Source organism: Typha latifolia, chromosome 14, assembly GCF_019914945.1.
Source record: "Typha latifolia isolate L0001 chromosome 14, TyphaL0001v2, whole genome shotgun sequence".
NCBI classification, from domain to species: Eukaryota; Viridiplantae; Streptophyta; class Magnoliopsida; order Poales; family Typhaceae; genus Typha; species Typha latifolia.
This window is the reverse complement of record NC_133099.1, coordinates 3,605,819-3,625,971: the sequence shown is the minus strand read 5'-3', so window position 1 is coordinate 3,625,971 and position 20,153 is coordinate 3,605,819. Positions and strand designations below refer to the sequence as shown.

Below are 20,153 nucleotides of genomic sequence, written 5' to 3'. Positions count from 1 at the left end.
TATTCCGAGAAAGAAGAGAGGGAGAGATTGACATAGGAGGTAGTGATTGGTGAGACAGATGCACTATTAAAATTTTGATTGAAATTGAAGTGTTATAATAGTCCAAGAGCCTAAGCGATGCAACAACAAAGTCTGACTCGAGGAATACTATGATAATTAAGTAAAACTTAAATTTATCCACTCCTTAGGAAAAATATTTAAAAAACTTAGTAACTAAGTTTTACTTATAATTATTCAAAGTTTAGCCAATAAAAAGAAGTGGGAATTTCACCAAAAAAACTTCTTTTTTAAATGTTATTGAAGCCTCTTTTTCTTTCCTTATTTCTACACTATCTTATTTCAAGGCCTACACCATCTTAGGAAGAAGTTGGTGTGCCACACGCCAGTAGGCCGCCAACACGATATAGCCATCGTTGTGGGGGGAAACTACTATATGCCATAAACTTCGAGGTCCAACAAGGGTCTTCCTTGAGGCCAATTGAGGGATCGAGCAGAATTGTATTGCTGACCCATAATTTAAAACATACAGACCAGAGAAGCTGCATTCATAAGCTTCTCCGTATCAAGGCTTTTGCATTATATCTTAGATGTAAGTGAAAACACCATTAATGAGCTTAGAGGGTTTGGGAAAGAAACTTGCAAACTGGAAGAAACTGCTCGTAGAGCTTTGGATGTGTTAGCCCAGCGGTGCATGCTCCAAGTTGTGGAGAGAAGCATAGCATAGGGATGGATCGATTCTATTCGCATCCATGATGTGCTACGTATGTGACTCGGGTATCAAAGAAGGACGAAAGTCTGCAACAATCATGCATATAGATGTCAAGACGACAGAATTAGATGCAATGTTAGCATATCGCCTTGCTCTCCATGACTTCTTTGACGATAAACTTGCTGAAGCTATACGAAATCTACGAACTCTCTTGGGCTTCAAGTTGAGAGAGAGAGAGAGAGAGAGAGAGAGAGAGAGAGAGAGAGAGAGAGAGAGAGAGAGAGAGAGAGAGAGAGAGAGAGAGGAGATCTGCGAGGAGACATCAATAGCTCAAATAATTACCTTTCTCTCATTGACGGCGATCCAGTTACTATGACTAAATGTAAAAATATATTAACTGTTAACAGTAACAATCAATATTCCTCTATACGAGTTAAATAGTATCACGTATAACTGGTAGAAAGTAAATCAGAATAGATCTAGTTAGTTGATTAGGTTGATGCAATGCAAACGAATTAATTAGGTGGCAATTCCAAAAGAAATAATTTAGCATCTTTTAAGCCTTTGGTAATCCCTTCATAATTTGGATGTCTAATGAGAATATAAAAAAGAATTAAATTAAATTAACAAAAATATAATTAAATATTAATTTTTGTTGAGGATGGCTCGTAGGTAAATATTTTCATTAACTTGTACATTGATACAATGATTACATCATGATAAACATAATAAGAAAAAAAATAATGCTGACGACTTTTTGACACAAATCACATATCTAACTATAATATATCATCAAAGAAACATAGCTCATATAAATTCTTAGGCGCAAAAGCTTTAAGTCAATTTATGGCTCCATCACCATCAAATAGGTAAAAGACTCAGGGACGATAAATCTAAGGAAAAAAAAAAAAATGTCACTAGTAATGGACCTAAGAGTTTCTTACCTATATAATTAATAGAGCCACTATTTAAAATATTGAGTTTAGAAAATAAAATTTGCTAATATAGTGACCGTTTTTTAGCCAATTTATATATTTAATACTCTAGCATTTATGAGTATTCGAAATCGCTCACTAATAAAGTAATTTATATTAAGTAAAATTACTAATGCAAATAACAAATTTTACGTATGTATACTTGTCATCTAATATAGCATTCGCGTGGAATAAAACTTATTGCCCCGGAAATAAGTTTGAAACTCACTCATTTGAACAAAATTATATCCCTAAAAAAAACTCTATCTAATCCACATTTGGTATAGCTAAAAAATTCAACAAATATATCGTGAAACTCTAATAAGAAATTGAGTTCTTATAACTTAATACATTTTTTTAGTACTAAATATATATATAATATAAATTTATAATAAAATATGTATAATTTAGAGAAAAGATACACTAGGAGTATATTTTTGCTATTTTAATTACTCATTTTTCTTTTTTTTTCTTTTTCCGCAAATGTCTCTAAGAAATTTCCCACGCACCGAAACATGGCGTCAGTTCGTGCTCGTCTCCTCATCTCCGCAGCCTTCCCCTGCCGCATTCTTCCCTTCTTCCACCCGCCCAGAAGCCTATTCGTCAACTCTCCGATCCGTAGCTCCCGAATCCTCGCACGCATCACCGTGCGGATGGCGTCCCCCGATTCTCGAGGCGCATCTCCTCCTACTCATCCCACGGCCCACACCGTCACCTTGCCCGGTGGCGAACCCGTCGAGATCGTCGCCGGCCCCGGCCTGTCCGATTCGGATTTCAGGTTATTATGGTTCCCCTCTATTCGCGTTAATTTTTTTATCTTTTAAATTCTTTATCGAGAAGGGTTTGATGTTGGCTGTTGCTTTGAATAGCCTGATTTAGGTAATAATAACTTTATTTACTATCCAATTATTAAATGCTATAATTGGCATGCATTGAGGGCTAAGATCGGCGCTGTATTTATCATTATTCTTTTATCCACAGGCGAGCTATCGATTCTTCTTTGTTTAAGCAATGGCTGAAGAATATGCAGAGCGAAAGGGGAATTTTAGCTTATGGGAAGATGTGTTTAAGACAAATAGAAGTTCAGGTTGTCTTTTACTTGGTGTACATCTACGTAGATGCGCGCACGTACTGCTGAAATTACTCTTTGATAAACAATGATACTGTTATTATATAATTTCTGGATTACTACTCCATTTTCATGGTGAAATCCAATTGTTTGAAAGCAAAGCGATTGCTATGAGTGAGTCAATTCCTTGTGGCTTGTGTAGGAACAATAACCGCACCACAAGCAACATACCACCTCTTAAGCTTTATTATCCGGAATTGGTATATTATGCGTTAAAGTTCTTTTGGTCATCAAAAATCATACCCAATTGTATGTCATAGGCAGTTTTTGTCTTTTTACCAGTTGTTTTAATTGGTTTTTCTACTTTTTGAGCTTTATTTTAAATGTCTAGTGTGTTGTTGGCAGAGTGTGGATATGTTTGGAAGACGCGTTGGCTTTTTAAAATTCAAAGCAGATGTACTTGAGAAGGAAACAGGAGCAAAGGTAAGCCGTTAGAAACTATTTAAAAACATAAAAATATTTTAGCATCGCTTCTCAAGTTTCAACTTTGTAGAATCAAGTTTATCTTTCTTTTCAGGTTTACTTTTATATGTAAATAAATGTGCTTCTAGCTTCCTTATCAATGATATATTGCAACTGATTCTAAAACTTTTTATTCTTATTGTTTTCTCTGGAGAGTCGTTGTCTTTTTACTTCTCTAAGATACTTGTTCACTTTCTAATTATTCACTTTCTAAATAACTAAACATTCATCATTCATGTCAAACAGTCATTAGTTTTCCGCATATATTTCTTGGGGTTCATGTTCTAGGAATATGATTATGTCATATCACATTATTAGTTGTAAGTAACTAAGTATTTTTAATTTATTAGTTGGGCTTGCATAAGGGAGTAAGAATCCAATGTAATGAGTATTTGCTATCATACACCAACTTTTTCTCTTATATAGGTGTCATTGACTGTAGGAAAAAGCTAGAGTCCTATGAAGCTTAATTGGTGTTTTAGACGATGATTAAGATAATGCATATATATGAAGAGAGAAAGGATGCCTATTGCTTTGCGCATATGGATGAACGTTGGCTGTGCCACCATCGGCACGGGACATGCCGACTGGCACACCCTTAGCATGGCACACATTTAACATTTTTTTTAATAAAATGTTTAGAATATTTAAAGATGTTTTAGGTTTTTGGCTCGTAAATTTTTGGTTTTTAGCAAGGTTTCAAAACTCGGTGTCCGAAACGGTATCGGCTATCCGGAAAAACGATACGTATTAGCTATATTAGCCGCTTGTACTAAATCAAATTATTTTTTAATTATATACAATTTAAATATTATTTAAACTATAGGAAAATTTAAAAAAACTAGAAAAAATAATAAGAAAGTAAGGAAATAAAAGTTACTCATATATGAATTCTAAAAATTTATTTCTCTCTTTTCATCTCTTGCCTTCTTTTTCTCTCTCAGTCTCTTTTCTTCCTTATCCCTCTTACCACTGCAGCCTAACTCCCAGGCATGATTTTTTTTCTCCATTTCTTTTCTCTCTCCCTTTTTCTCTTTCTCTCTCAGTCTCTTTTCTTCCTTATCCCTCTTACCACTGCAGCCTAACTCCCAGGCATGATTTTTTTTCTCCATTTCTTTTCTCTCTCCCTTTTTCTCTTTCTCTCTCTTCTTTCTCTTCCATTGCCTAAATTTTAAGCATAATTTTTTTCCTCCATTTCTTCTCTCTCCCCTTTTTCTTCCCCTTTCTCTCTTTCTCTCTCCCTCCTATCCGCTGCCAGGCATAGTTTGGTATTTTTTATTTTTTTCTTCACGTCCCTATCTCCCTTCTCTTCCCCTCTATCTCTTCTTCCCTCTCTCTTATTGCCGCAACCCACAAACTCTCTCTTCCTCCCTTTACTTTCTCTCTCTTCCTTCTTCTCTCTTTCTCCCCCTTTTTCTCTCTTTCTCCCCCTCTTTCTCTCTCTCCCTCTCTTTTTAATGTGGGCATCATCTTCAATTTGACCAAAATAAAGTTGCTTGAGTCCAATTTTGGTCTAATTGATCTAATTAGGCTTAACTTATTTTCATATTTAATTTGTTGAGTTAATTTTTAATTCAAATAATCAATTGAATTAGTCAATTAATAGGTATGATAAGCCTATATGCGGGGGATGTCCGCATTGAGTTATTACCTAAATTGGATTAGTCAATTTAGGTAAGACTTAATCAATTAGAATCATATTAGGAAATGAATTCCTATTAGAATCTCAATTGATAGTTATGGTAAGCTTACATGTAGGGGATGTCCATATTGATTTATTACTTAAATTGGGTTAGTCAATTTAGGTAAGATGATCAATTAGAGTCCTATTAGGAAATAAGTTCCTATTAGAATCAGCTAGAATCAAAGTTACTAACCTATTTAATAGTTATTGCATGAGAAACAAGGAAGGATTGGAATAAGATTTATTTGAGATCTCTCACTTTCTCCCATGTGGTCTTTTTCTTCTCTCTCCCTTGCTCTCCCTTTTTCTTACTCCATCTTAAGATTCTTCTCTAATCTCTTCTACTTCCTCTCTAAACCTGTCTCCTTCTTTAATCTCTACTTTTTCGTTAGTTACTGCTGTTGTCCAGAAGATTCCAGTAATAAAAGAGAATCTTTAGGTGCCCGAACGTAAAGAGGAGGACTTGGTTTCAAAGTAAAAACACTACTATTCCATTTATTAGTAAATCTAAACTCTAAAGTCTTTCCTTACATCATATTTTAGGCCTTTCTAATATTGACATACCTATTTGAGAGTTGAGGAAGCTACGCCTTATCTTGAGTGGTTTTCTCTTCTTCCATCTAGTAGTGATCCTTTTAATCGATTAACTTATTGTCAGTTATTGCTTACGATATTTTAATTTAGTTACTTATTTGGGTCGATTGTTCTCCAAAACATTGCATTTATACTAGATTTGCATCATTTTCCCTCTCTTTCTCTCTTACTCATACCCATCTCGAGCGAGATTGGCCGATACCCAGCTGAAACCAGTCAAATAGACTTTCGACCTGAGATTGGGATCAACCGAAACTAGGATCCATGATTTTTTTGTTTGAATATATGTATTAAAATCTAACATTAGACTATTTTATCTTTAAATTATTGTTATAAATAACCTATTTTATTAAAGATATAGCAATAGTTAAATATAAATATTATTCAATACATAATGATTGAATACATTTATTGAAACTATATTAATTATTAGAGTTATTAGATTTATATATTATTTTATTTATCTTATTTCATGGTGACTTTGCATAATTAGGGGTCAGCCCCCTCTTTGATGATTAAGCAAATACACAATTATTTTCACCAAACTCTTCTCCTCCTTCAACCTAATCTAGGGTAAACTCACTATTGTTTCATGGTATCAGAGCATCCCAATTTCTAGGGACATTTTAAGTTGGATCTCTCATTCCCCAATAGTCATATCCCTTTTTGATTATTTTTCACCATTGTCGAGCTTGAGAACTGCCGCCTCACTCCTCGAGTTTGTTGGCGCTACAACAACAACTGGCGCAGTAGCTGCAGTCTCCACCGTCACTGCAGACGCAACAGCAATAGCCAACCACAGCAGCTGCAACAATAGTGTGTTTCAGCCTCCTCAAGCTCGATCATCCCATCATCTTCCTCTTCCTTGGCATGAGTTTCCTGTAAGTGCTACAGTTGTAGCCACTATAGCGACCTCTGTTTTTAGCAACAACAGCACAGCCACCGGTCTCCTCCCTTTTCTTAGTTCAGCAGCAGTCCTTTGCAGGCTGTTATTCTTGATCGAATTGCCACAGTTTCATCTCTTTAATTCCGACAGTAGCACCACTATTTTGGCTAGTGCCCACTAGGTATTCGATGAAAGTTCCCTGTCTCCACAGCCCTCTTTTTCTGCAGTTCTTTGATTCTGCGCCTGCAGCATTGATCGATCGTTTCAACCTCAGCTTTAGACATTGTCTTCTGCTTAGGCTATTTGGGTTCATCTTAGTCGTCGATTTTTCAATCGAGTCTGATGTGTTGCTTTCAGTTCCGTCACGATGCTCAGAAGGTTAGATAGGATCAGCTCTTTATCTAGGACTTTTTCGCCCGCATGACTGACATATGACATGAGCTTATGTCAATGGAGCTTACTTTTAGCCATCCCTCTGACTTGATGTTCGCTTAGCGTCACCGTAATGAGGATCATCTGATGGATTTCCTAAATGCTCTTCGTCCGAAATTTGGGGATCTAACTCGTCATCTGTTGCATCACTCCACTCTCCCAAGCCTGGATAGTGCCATAGCCGAGTTACAGTCTGAGGAGCTTAGGCAACGTCTCTTGCCTTCTCAGTGGGTCACCTCTACACGCCTTCTGTAGTCATGGGGAGTGTGCTTGGTGCTGCTCCTGCTCCTATATCAGTTAAGCTTGATATTTCGACTGCTGCTTGCGTCACTCATGTGCCTAGACGAGATCATCACTCATCGTGTCCTATGTGCACTCATTGTGGTTGTCTTGGTCATCTTACAAATTCAGCAGTTCATTCATGGAGCTCTTAGCTTTACTGTGCCTCTACTTCTGCATCTACTGTCTCTGGTATGACTAAATCCTAGATTTTTGAATCTGGTGCCTCACATCATATGACTGGTGACTTCTCCATCTTTACTAGCCTCACCTCTACCCTTATCACTCTTCCTCATCTTCACACAGCTAATGAGACCCATTATCTAATCTCATATTGGTTACATTACCAATACCATGGATTCCACGAGTCGTCTTACTTTATCTAATGTCTGGCTTGTTCTTAGTCTAACCATGAGTCTTATTTCTATTACTCATCTTTCTGACTTTGGTTACATTGTATCTTTCTCTTTTATTTCTTGTGTTGTGCATGACTCGTCTACAGGCCAGAGGATTGGGATCGGCAATCAGATTCATGGGCTCTATTACCTAGATCATCTTCACCTTCCACCACCTCGCCCTAGTGCTTGTCTAGTCACTCCTCTTTCTTCTTCAGATCTATGACATCGGTATCTAGGTCATGTATCGAGTCAGCATCTCAAGACCTTGTCTTGGTTTGGATGCTTAGGCAGTAGTCATTTTTCTTATTTGTCCCCTTGTACTTGTTGCGGGTTGGTAGATTTATCATGATTTCTTTTCTATGGTTCATACTTGATCCATTAAAATCTTCCGATCTGATGGTGCTCATGAGTATCTTTCCTCTGAGTTTCGTTCCATTCATGCTTCTGTTGGTACTCTATCTAAGTAGTCATGTTCCTACACTCCCTGCTCAGAATGGAGTTACCGAACGAAAACATCATCATCTTCTTGAGACCACTCAAACTCTTCTTTTTGAGGCTTTTGTTCCTCGCTCTTATTGGGTTGAGACCCTTCTTACTGCTCTCTATCTCATCAATTAAACTCTACCATCTGTCCTTGATGGTTTGACTCAATACGATTTTCTCTATGGTACTTTCCTCTCGTATTGTTATTTTCGTGTTTTTGGGTGCATTTGTTTTGTTTTTCTTCCAGGTGAACATAATAAGTTGTCCCCTAGAGCAACTAAGTGTGTTTTTCTAGGATATATTCCTAAGCATAAAGGCTATCGTTGCTATGACACTTCTGTTCATTGTCTTAGGATATTGCGCCATGTCACTTTTCTGGAAGAGAACTTTCTTTACCTTTGATACCTTAGCTCCTTCAGATTTATCTTTTCTAAATCTCCCTATTCCTAGCCTATCCTCTATCCCCTCCGAAGTGCCTGGTTCAACCCCACCATCTACATCCCACATGCCTTAAATTTTTTTACCCATTAACACTCCTTTACTACCAGTTCCTTCTGCTCCATTAGACCACTCTCTCATTGAGTCCCCAAACCCTCTAGAGGAGTATTCCTTTCCCATGACGATTTTGCCTTACTTTTATACTCATAGGTCCTGTCCTCTTTCTACAACTGAGACTCCCACTACTGGTAGTATCACTCCAATCGTCCTATTCTCTACTATGACGGCTCCTACGCCTGCTCGTGTTATCCAGAGCGTGAGCCTCCTGACTAGTGTGGCTTTATGATGTCTTCCGCTACATATTCTCTTTAGTTTCACACTTTTCTTGCAGCCATCCACTCTACTCCCCAGCCTATGTCCTATCATGAGGCAGTCCAGGTTCTAGAGTGGCAGCAAGCCATGGCAGATGAGCTTCAATCTCTTCAGCAGATGCATAATTGGGATGTTGTTTCTCGCCCCTCATGCACGGTTTGATAAATTTCGTAGTGTTCTCACAGCCTAAGGATTTCAGCAGAGCCCCTCTCAGGTCAAGGTCGGGTCATCCTCCTTCTGTATGTTAATGATATGATTATCACCGGAGATGGCTCGACTGGGATCTGCTCCCTTCAACAATATCTTCAGAGTTAGTTTGAGATGAAGGATCTCGGTCTGCTTCAATACTTTTTTAGTATCGAAATTGCTAAATCATCCCATGGTCTTTTGCTGTCCCAATAGAAATATATTACAGACATTCTCAGTCGTGCTACTATCACTGACACTCGTCCCGCTACTACCCTAGTTGAGCCTCATGTGAAGCTTCAACCCGATGATGGCCAACTTCTTCTAGATCCGACTATATATCGTCAATTGGTTAGGGGACTCGTCTACCTGACCAATACTTGGCCTGATATCTCTCATGCAGTTGGTCTTGTCATTCAATTCATGCAGGCTCCTTGATCTGCTTATTATGATGCTCTTATACATATTCTTCAATACCTTCTTAGCACCATCATTCGCTTTCTTTTCAAGCCATCAACTCATGCAATGTTCTCACAACATACGATTGTTTCATTAATGATTGAATACAACATAATATAACTGAACACATAATATCAATTGATAGTAATTCAATAATTAAAACTAATATTTAGTTGAATATAGAATGGTGAAGAGGATCAAAGACTTCATTTGCTAGTACAAGACTAACAAGAGAATGTTGCGTTAAATATTGTTGATAATTTTCAATCATATTGATGATGATGACTTCATTTGCTGACACAAGAATAATACTAGAGTTGTTTGATGATAATTAATGAAAATAAAAAAAGTTAAAATGGGGCTTTACATCGGCACTGGTTGGCAAGGCAAGGTACCTTGCCACCACCGGCACGGCCATTCTTGATATGGATAACTTTTTGGTTCATTAGTTATGCATATTAAATTGCTCCTACTGGCTTTCAGAAATCCAATTCTTGTAACAACCTATGGGAAGAGTCCATGAAGAAAGCTTCTCAGTGCAGAATGCAACTTTGTGCTAAACCATGTAAATAATGTAGTTTAGCTAGCTTACATATTCCCCAAGGAAAGATTAATTACTTTTGTCATATTAGATTAAATATTTTGTAATAGACTTAGTTGACTATTACTTGATTAGAAATGTAAAGGACTTAAATAAGTTAGAAAGCATAATAAATAAAAGAAACATCATATGCTTTTTACATAAAGATTTCCATCTTATGTGCGTAATTTTATTATAATGAACTGTGACGAATGGAAAAACTCTGATGTATTCACATTGAGAATGAGTATAAATACATGGTTGTGGTATATTATTCCTCAGGTACATGATAAGAGTATATACATTAACACCCCCCTTCAAACTCAAGGTGGATCAAACACAAGGAGTTTGCTAACTAGATATCTAAAGCGTGGAGTGGGATGCGATTTGGTGAAGAAATCTGCTATTTGCTCCATAGATGATATATGTGGAAGACTAATAGTGCCAGCTAAAAACTGATGTCGAACAAAATGACAATATACCTCAATATGTTTTGTTCTCTCATGAAATACAGGATTGCTTGCAATCTGTATAGCACTCCTGTTATCACAATAAAGAGCAGTGGGTGTAGGAGTTGCTATGCCAATATCTCCCAATAGACGGCGAAGGTGAATGATTTCCTTAGAAGTAGTGGACATGGCTCTATATTCTGCTTCAGTACTAGAGAGAGAGATAATATCTTGCTTCTTGCTCCGCCACGATATAAGAGAGTCACCACGGAATACACAAAATCCAGTAGTAGAACTACAAGTGGTAGGATCACCAGCCCAATCAACATCGGAATAAGCACGAAGAACAAGAGATGAATGAACAGACATCAATAAAGAGCGAGTAATAGTCCCCCACACATATCTGAGAATCCGGAGTAGTGTTGCATAATGAGTAGATCGAGGAGCCGCTACAAATTGACTAACTATACTCACAGCATGAGAAATATCTGGTCTAGTGATGCATAAATACACAAGTTGTCCACTAAGCTGTCTGTATCTAGTTGGATCTGTCAATGGCACTCCATCTGTAGGACGAAGCTTCACATGAAGCTCAAGAGGTGCATCAATTGTCTGATATAGCTGCCCTGCTGATCAAATCAGAAACATACTTTTGTTGAGATACAAGTATACCTCTCTCTCTATGAGCAATCTCAAGACCAAGAAAATAATGCAGGTGACCTAAGTCCTTCATCTAAAAGTGATGAGACAAATGTTTTTGTAGAGACTTGATAGTAGCTGAATCATCACCTGTAATAATCATGTCATCTACATAGAGTAGTAGAATAACACGTCCCTGCGGAGAAATACGCGTAAACATAGAGTGATCATGATCACTCTTAACAAAACCAACCTCTGTCATCGCTCGACGAAACCGCTCAAACCAAGCACGGGGTGCTGCTTGAGACCATAGATGGCACGCCGAAGTCGACAAACATGGGACAAAGGAACAGAACAATCCCGTGGAGGCTGCATATAAATTATTTCTGCCAAATCACCATGAAGAAAAACATTCTTTACATCCATTTGATACAAAGGCCAGTGACGAATGGCAGCTACCGCAAGAAGAGTACGAACAGTAGTCATCTGAGCCACAGGGGCAAATGTCTCCTCATAATCAATGCCATACTCTTGGGTGAAACCTCTAGCAACAAGACAAGCTTTATATCTCTCAATAAATCCATCAAGTCGTCTCTTGATTTTGTAAACCCATTTACAACTAAGAGATCCATCAATGCCACTTGGTAGAGGAACAACATCCCATGTCTGAGTAGGTGCAAAAGCCTGAAACTCCTCATTCATAGCATGTTGCCACTCAGGATGGACAACAGCCTCCTGATAAGAATTAGACTCATGATCTGCGTGAAGAGCTATCAGAAAGATGTGGAACTTAGAAGAATAGCATGCAACATCAATAAATCCATATCTCTGAGGAGAATGATGCTCACGTTGAGATCGGCGAGGACTCACAGTACCAGTTGGAGGAGAAGGTGCAGGAGGTGGAGCTGAAAATGAAATAGGAGGAACAGGAGGAGGAGAAGATGAAGGAGGTACATGAATAACTCGTCGAGAGTACACCTGAGTGATAGGACGACAAGGGAGAGAATCATTAGGACATCCAACAAGAGGCTCCTCAGGAGAATTTGAAGTGGGCACTGTCTCAAGAGGAGACTGAGGAATATTCTCAGACTCATGGGAGTAATAAGGAATATTCTCTAGAAAAGAGACATGACGAGCAATCCGCATTCGACGAGTCAAAGGATCATAGCATTTATAACCTTTGTGTTCAGAACTATATTCGAGAAGAACACATTGCACAAATCGAGCGAACAACTTATCATACTCATGAGCAGGTAGCAAAACAAAGCAAGTACACCCAAAGACACGAAGAATACTATAATCTGGTTTAACAGATAAAAGAACCTCATGAGGAGAGCGATTTTGTAGGAGAGGAGAAGGCATGGAGTTAATAAGGCTAACAGAGGTCAAGAGAGCTTCTACCCAGAAAGAACGAGGGACAGATGAACTAAGAATGAGAGCACGCGTAGTCTCTAAAATATGACGATGTTTTCGTTCTGCTACACCATTTTGTTCATGAGTGTAAGGACAAGACTGTTGAAAAATGGTGCCATGGAAATAGAGAATGGAACGCATAGCAATAGAGGTGTACTCTCGAGCACAGTCAGACCTGAAAACCTTAATGTGTTTGTGAAACTGAGTGTGAATCATAGATGTAAAAATTTGATAAATTTGGAATGTGTTTGTGAAACTGAGTGTGAATCATAGATGTAAAAATTTGATAAATTTGGGGAATCTCAGAGCAATGACGAATGAGATAAACCTAAGTATATCTAAAGAAGTCATCAATGAAACTCACATAATACAAATATCCACACCTGGAAGATAAAGGAGCAGGGCCCCATATATCAGAATGAACAAGATCAAAAGATGAACTGCTTTTACTATTACTTGAAGAAAAAGGAAGAGCTGATAGTTTGGCTAACTTACAACTCACACAATCCGTCATAGAACTAAAACCAAAAGAATCTCATCCTAAGGCTCCAGATGGAAAATACCTTTAAGACGAGATTTGGACATGTGACCTAACCTACGGTGCTACAAATCAACAGGAGAGAGAGTAGCACCAACAAAATGGGAAATGGGTGAGACAGGTAGATGAAGAGAAGAGATGTGGTAAAGGCCACCAGCTCTACGACCTAACTCCAATCTAGAGTCATATCTTGGAGTAGCACCGAGTCCACAATCCAAGTGTCATAAGTAATACCAGATGGAGTAGACATGGCTGAGTGATTTGTTAGAGAAGCAGATGTAGTGGCCACTGGATTATGTAAAAGACGATTGAGGAGCTGACTTTGTTAGGCCAGTGTTTGCTCAATCTGCTGAAGACGATCTGATGGAGCAGTATGGAAGACAGGAATGGTGGAAGGCATCTCAGAAGAAACAATAGTAGCCATAGATGCCGTCGAACGTAGACGACTCTTTTGTTTGTGGTTCTTGCGTTTCTCAGGATACAATTCCCAACATGTCTCAATCAGATGTCTCGGCTTATGACAATGAGAACACTGAGGACGAGAGCGAGAGTAATTAGCAGAAGCGACAACAAGAACTTGTTCCACCCCGGTCGAAGGGAAAGCCACTGGTGGAGCATATCGAGACTGAACAGTACGTAGTCGAGTCTCCTCAGCAACTAGCTCAGCCACAGCTGGCTCTAAACTTGGCAAAGTGCCACGATGAACCAAAGTTCCTGCCAAAGGAGCAAACTCTGGGCGAAGAGCATACAGAAACTGGTACAACTGGCGACGCTCTCTAAAGGTCTCATAAGTGCTGGCAAACTGCAAAGGAAAATTAGAAGGCTCCAATGCCTGCAACTCACGCCAAAAGTCTCGCATATGACTATAAAACTGTTGGATGGATCGTTCACCCTGCTGAGCTGTTTGAGCACTGGACAGAAGGTGATACTCCCGAGCACCACTGGATTCGACAAAACGAGATCGAAGGTGGCACCAAAGATCAGCTGCAGTGATAAATCAGATAAAATCCAGATGAAGTGCTTTGTCAATAGAGGCAATCAAATATGCCTGAACACGACGATCATGAGCCTTCCAAGTAGCATGCTCTTTGGAGTCATCGGAAGGTGTAATACTAGATTTGTCAAGATGAAGCACTCTCTACTGTAGCACACCAATATGGCCAATCAGCAGCGGTTACAAGCATAAAATCAGCGGAAGAAGGAAGATGAATTAGCCATTGAAAAATAGTAGCAACAAATTCGAGTAGCAAGTTTAATCAATTAACCTTTGCTGGCTCAGACGTCAAGCATGAACAAATTGAGATGAATTGATCTAATCAATTATTTCTCAGATAGGATTGAGATGAATTGATTCAAGTAGCAAGTTTAATCAATTAACCCTTTGCTAGATCAGACTTCGAGCAAGAACAAATTGAGATGAATTGATCTAATCAATTACTTCTCAAATAGGGATTGATTCACCTTGCCGTTGAGTCCTAAAGGCGCCCAACCTGTAATGATCGCCGTTGCCGGAGTTGGAGGAAGCGCCGGAGTTGGCAAGCCTCTCCAATCAGAAGCTTCCAGCCTGAGGGAAGAGTCAGCGGCGTTGATAGAGATCCAGAGAAGGGGTGGAATCGACGGAAAGGGGGCGGAGTTGACAGATTTGCCGGCGGCGTCGATGGAGACCTTGGAGCTGGGGGCGGAGTCAACGGATTCGCCGGCAGCGTCGATGGAGACCTTGGAGCTGCCACTCGAGCTCGCGACAATCGATGGCAGTGAGGCGTCGAAGGAAATGAAGCTCGCAATAGTCGACGGCGGCGAGGTGTCGAAGGCCAGGAGACGCCGCTCCTCCTCTGCGCCGAGCTCAAGATCGGATCCTCTACCTTCCTCGTCTGTGACCAGACCGATGACTCCTCCCCTGCTATGGGAAGGAAGCCAAAGTCAGTAGGATCGTCTTCAGGGTTGAGATGGAGGAGGTAGAGAAGGCGGTGACGACCGGCGTCGATGAGTGTGATCCGTCGACCGGAGAGATCGATCGGCTACGAGTTCACGAAGAAGGTTAAAGATGGTAACCTGGTGATAGCTCTGATATCATGTGACGAATGGAAAAACTCTGATGCATTCACATTGAGAATGAGTATAAATACATGGTTGTGGTATATTATCCCTTAGGTACATAATAAGAGTATATACATTAACATGAACAAAACTTTTTTTTGTACTTTTTCTAATTGATATAGGTTTCCATGATTCCATCAAATATCCATTGAGTTCTTGTAAACTTTTATTACAAATTGAATATTTAGAGAATGTACTAGTCAAGCAAGAACTATTTATCTGTCTTCCTTTCCTTCTTTTTTTCTTTCATAGAGATGTAGTGAAGATGGAATATTTTTTTAGAGTTTTGCTCGTATCATGATACTGAAAAAGAAAATATATAGTTCTAGTAAGAATGTGACTGATAATTGTAGTAAGAATTTGACTTTGGACACTTGTTCCATCTGTATGCTGTATGGGTGATGTCTGTGTGAAAAAACTTATCTTTTATGTATTTACTTGCTTTTCTTTTCTTGCATCAGTTATTACCTGTATATATAAATATATACTCTTTTTGAGGTAATGCCCGTACGCAGTTTGTTTATATGTTTTCTGACATCATTTTTAGATTCCAGGAATTGTGTTTGCAAGGGGGCCTGCTGTTGCTATCTTAATTCTCTTGGAGTCTGGAGGAGAAACCTATGTTGTTCTTACGGGACAGGTATGCATTTTGATTGGTAATTTGCGCGATGTCTCCTTCAGTTTACTTTATACTTTGTTGTTCAGAAAGATTTAATTTCAGAAGGGTATTGTGCTAAATGCCCATAAAACCTGAGAAGATGTGGAATCCCTTCAATTAAAACTTTGTCTCGAATTAATTTGACTTTGCTTAATTGAATGTCTTTTGAATACCCAAGGTTAGGGTTCCTGTTGGAAAGTTCATATTGGAACTACCAGCTGGCATGTTAGATGATGAAAAAGGTGATCTTGTCGGCACTGCAGTTCGTGAGGTAAGATCTGTTGTTAAATTTCCTAACATCAATAAAGGGTATAATATGCATCCACCAACATAGCGCCTAGAGTTGAAAAATTGTTGTGCTTGAATCTATAAGAGGAAAACAAATCTGTGTAACTAGCAGAAGCATCAGTGCAAATGCATTTAATAACAAAAATAGGCATTACAATTGACAATCAATTTCACACTGTAAGTTGATAGAAATTGTTGCTATATGTGCAGTTACCTGGCATCTGAAATGTGCATTCTAGTTAGGAACGTAGAACAGTTAGCTATCACACAAATGTTTCTGGTACTGTGATACTTGAACTAAAACATGAGTATGATATGAACATTTGAGAAAGCTAGACTTCAGTTGCTGCAGCAGTAAAATACAAAAATGTGCAAGATAGTGAATATCACGACGGATGAGACTGGTAACTGCAGATATACTGCTAATAATTACTGATGACGGACTCCTCCATTGAAGAGTTCACATTCTACTGATGAACAACTGACATTAACACCCTTAACTTTTACTGCCAACTTTGTGTCGCTGAAATGAGGCAGGAGAGTGGCTAGTCATGTTTGTTGATTATGGCGAATAGTACCTAGTGCAATCAGGCGTTCGATTGATGGTAAACTGAAGCTTATGGTGAGCATTGGTAATGCAGGTATTTTAGATGATATGCAGTATTTTTGAAGACACTCTCTTGAATGTGTAAGAAAGTTGAGGAGAGATAACTTGACAATACGATAGGATATATTATTGAATGAGGTTTCAGAGAACTGGCCAAATAATCATGGCATTTTGTTGATTATGGCTAATAGTACCTAGTGCAATCAGGCGTTACATTGATGGTAAAGTGAAGCTTATGGCGAGCATTGGTAATGCGAGTATTTTAGATGATATGCAGTAATTTTGAAGACACTCTCTGCAAGAAAGTTGCCCACTGACTTGAGAATTTCAAAGGAACCTTTGATTTATATTTCAGATGGATCTTGACGATTGCTCACCAAAGTTAAGAGTACATTGGCCAATATATTCATGCTTATCTACCATATAGTAGATCTTTTGTGCTTGACACTTTTCGTTGTATTTTGACCATTTTGGAATTATAGTGAAGTCGTTTTACATTCAACATATCTCCATGATCTTTTCATTAATTGGCATCTTAAATTTTTGTAGTGACATTTATATGAGATAGGTACACTATATAGTTTGGGTTTTTTTAGCAATTATAAGATAAGAGATGACCATACTTGCATATCAGCTCTAGGTATCGCAACTCTCTTGTCAATGATGCTTTCAAGTTACCAAATGCTGACAGGTTGAGGAGGAGACAGGTATATGCTTAAAGATGGAGGACATGGTTAATCTCACAGGTTTTCTTGACCCAACAACTGGGTGCAAAGTTTTTCCATCACCGGTAAATTGTCAACCTTTCTGACTAGCATGTAATTTAATTACCTGGTTAGATGTAGAAGGAAAAGAACTTTGCAAATTTTTAAAGATTTATTAAATTGTTAGCTGCCATGTCCTATATAGGATGCTTCTTGGATTCTGTGCTGAGTCATGCAATATAGGAATGTAGTACTTATTCACAATATGGGTTCCATTCTAACTAATTGGTTAGCTGTTAGAGGTGAAATAATACAACTGATTGGATGAACCTTACATTTTTATTGCAGTCCTCTTGGAGAATGATTGAGTTGATATATTTATAAATATCTCAAGTGAGGTTAAATCTTTTCCTTTTACAGTTTGTTCTTTCTTGTTAGGGTGGTTGTGATGAGGAAATAAGTCTGTTCCTGTATAAGGGGCATGTTGATAAGGAGACTATAAATGCACTTCAGGGAAAGGAAACAGGGCTACGTGATCATGGTGAGCTAATCAAGGTACATTTAGTTCCTTACAATAATCTTTGGCGAGTGACTGCAGATGCAAAAGCTCTTTGTGCAATTGCTCTATATGAAATGGCCAAAAAAGATGGCCTTTTGCCACATGGTGTTTCTAGATGAGTTTATGTACAATTGTTTCAGACTTTCAGTAGGATTATTCTCTTAAGTCTGAAAGTTTATGGGTAAAAGTTCCTTTCTGATATGGTACCCAGCTAAGTGACTTGTATTTCTGCCAGTTAACCATTTCTTTTAACCTAGAAATCAATGAAAGGAAACTCTTCCATATGTGTAATATTATGGCACTTGATCATTTAATCCTTTTGCTAATTTGAGTACTAAGCCTTTTCTTTTCTACTTAATCCCAAAAGAAACAGGTCCAGCAAAAACTACAACCTTATATATATGAGTTTGCTTCCATGCATTGATATCCTCTATTATTTTGAGGTATTTATTTTTAAATGGTTACTGCCCAAAGGTGAGTTAGCCAGTTAGAAATTAGCAACACATATTTCTTATCTTGAGTATGTCCCCAAAGCACTAACCTTCTGGCTTACTACTGACCTCCTAATATGCTATGCTATTCTTCGAAGGAAAATGATGTCCAAAAGATTGGAGACAGATTCCTTATCTCGAGTATGCCCCCAAAGCACTGTCCTTCTGGCTTACTACTGACCGTTCTTCAACACAAAATGATGTCCGAAAGATTGGATGGCCATAGATTAATTTTTTTTGCCTTTTCAAACTATCTATAAGGTGTAAATGTCCATAAGATAGTTGATCAGGTCTCTCTTTTGAGAAACATCTTTATATCATTCTACCTTCTTTCTTTTTATCTGTTGATATGGAGATAATATTGAAGGTTTCAGCATGAAAAAGTTGGATTTAGGGGTAGGGTTCATTATTTCCTTTACTTTTCTTTCCTGGGTATGAGAACATGCATCGGTGCGGTAGTGAGTGGACATTCTTGCCTACTCTTCACCAGGCATTCGAAGCACCTCATTAGTGCCAGTGGGATTATTTTCCAACAATCAAAGAGATAAATTGTTCATACTTTTAAATGATCTTTGCATTCTTTTGTTTTGACTTGGAAATTTTTTTTCTTTCCAGATACATGTACATAGACCAAGGTAGACATTCAAATTGCCTTACAGTTGATGCAAAACCAGATTGAATAGGTCTATCTGGACTAAACCTTGTAGGCAGCTTTTAGGGTACGTTTCGGAATCAATTAAGTTGAATTCAATTGATTTCATTTGGAAATGAATTCTGCTGTTTGGAAAATAACGAAACTGAAATGAAATTCATCTAATCTTGTTGTTTGTAGGAGATAAGAATTCATTTCATTTTGTTCTTTTTTTTTTACTATACATAAGCTCTCGTTCACTTGTAAAATAAGAGTGGAATAGACATAAGTATTCTAATTCTTAAAACTAGAAAAAGAGGGCTAATGTTAGGTATAAGCTGTCGCAATGTTTAGTTCAATACTAGTATAAGGTGTAATAATTACATTTGATGTGATATAAAATTAATATTAAAATAATAAAATTGTATTGGGAATTGGTGATGTTTTAAACCCAATGACGAAAATACCATTGACTATATGTTAAATAGTAAATAGTATGAGGCCTTTCTACTGCGGAGTTCCCTGCATTGTGCAGGGTAATAGTATGGGGTTATAACTCTGCACTCCGGTGTGCAAAGTATTACCCCGCACTTCGGTGTGCAGAGTGTTACCCTGCACTATGTGGGGTTATAACTCCGCACTCGGGTGCTCGTTGATGCTACTTGGGGAGGGCAGAGATGTTGCCCCACCATAGGGAGATGTGGTTGAGGAGGACGGTATCTCTAAGTTGTAGTTTGCATAACCTCTCTTTGCATTTACAAAAAAAACATCGAAAGTCACTACTTTGAAATGTTCTCAACTGAATTAGGTGCGCATCAATGGAGAAACGCAAGACAAAACGCCACATTCACGTAGGTAATTTGTATATTATAATTTGTGTAAATAGTGTATTGTGTCAAATTTTTCCATGCGGAAAGATGTAAACTTGTTCTCGCGCTGCGGGGTCATAACCCCGCAATATGCTGGTATGTGGGGTTATAACCCTGACTCGGTTATGCGGGGTAAAAATTCCGC

General features: G+C 38.3%; 1 protein-coding gene across 1 annotated transcript; it reads left to right on the top strand.

The window, feature by feature from the left end:
* Window positions 1–2,165: 2,165 nt before the first annotated feature.
* Window positions 2,166–18,334, top strand: LOC140800570 (nudix hydrolase 14, chloroplastic). The gene is made up of 7 exons (XM_073155311.1): window positions 2,166–2,461; window positions 2,665–2,770; window positions 3,158–3,235; window positions 15,749–15,841; window positions 16,038–16,130; window positions 17,446–17,544; window positions 17,897–18,334. The coding sequence occupies exons 1-7, from the start codon at window positions 2,199–2,201 to the stop codon at window positions 18,134–18,136; spliced, it is 972 nt and encodes a 323-aa protein (XP_073011412.1). The 5' UTR covers window positions 2,166–2,198; the 3' UTR covers window positions 18,137–18,334.
* Window positions 18,335–20,153: the final 1,819 nt, after the last annotated feature.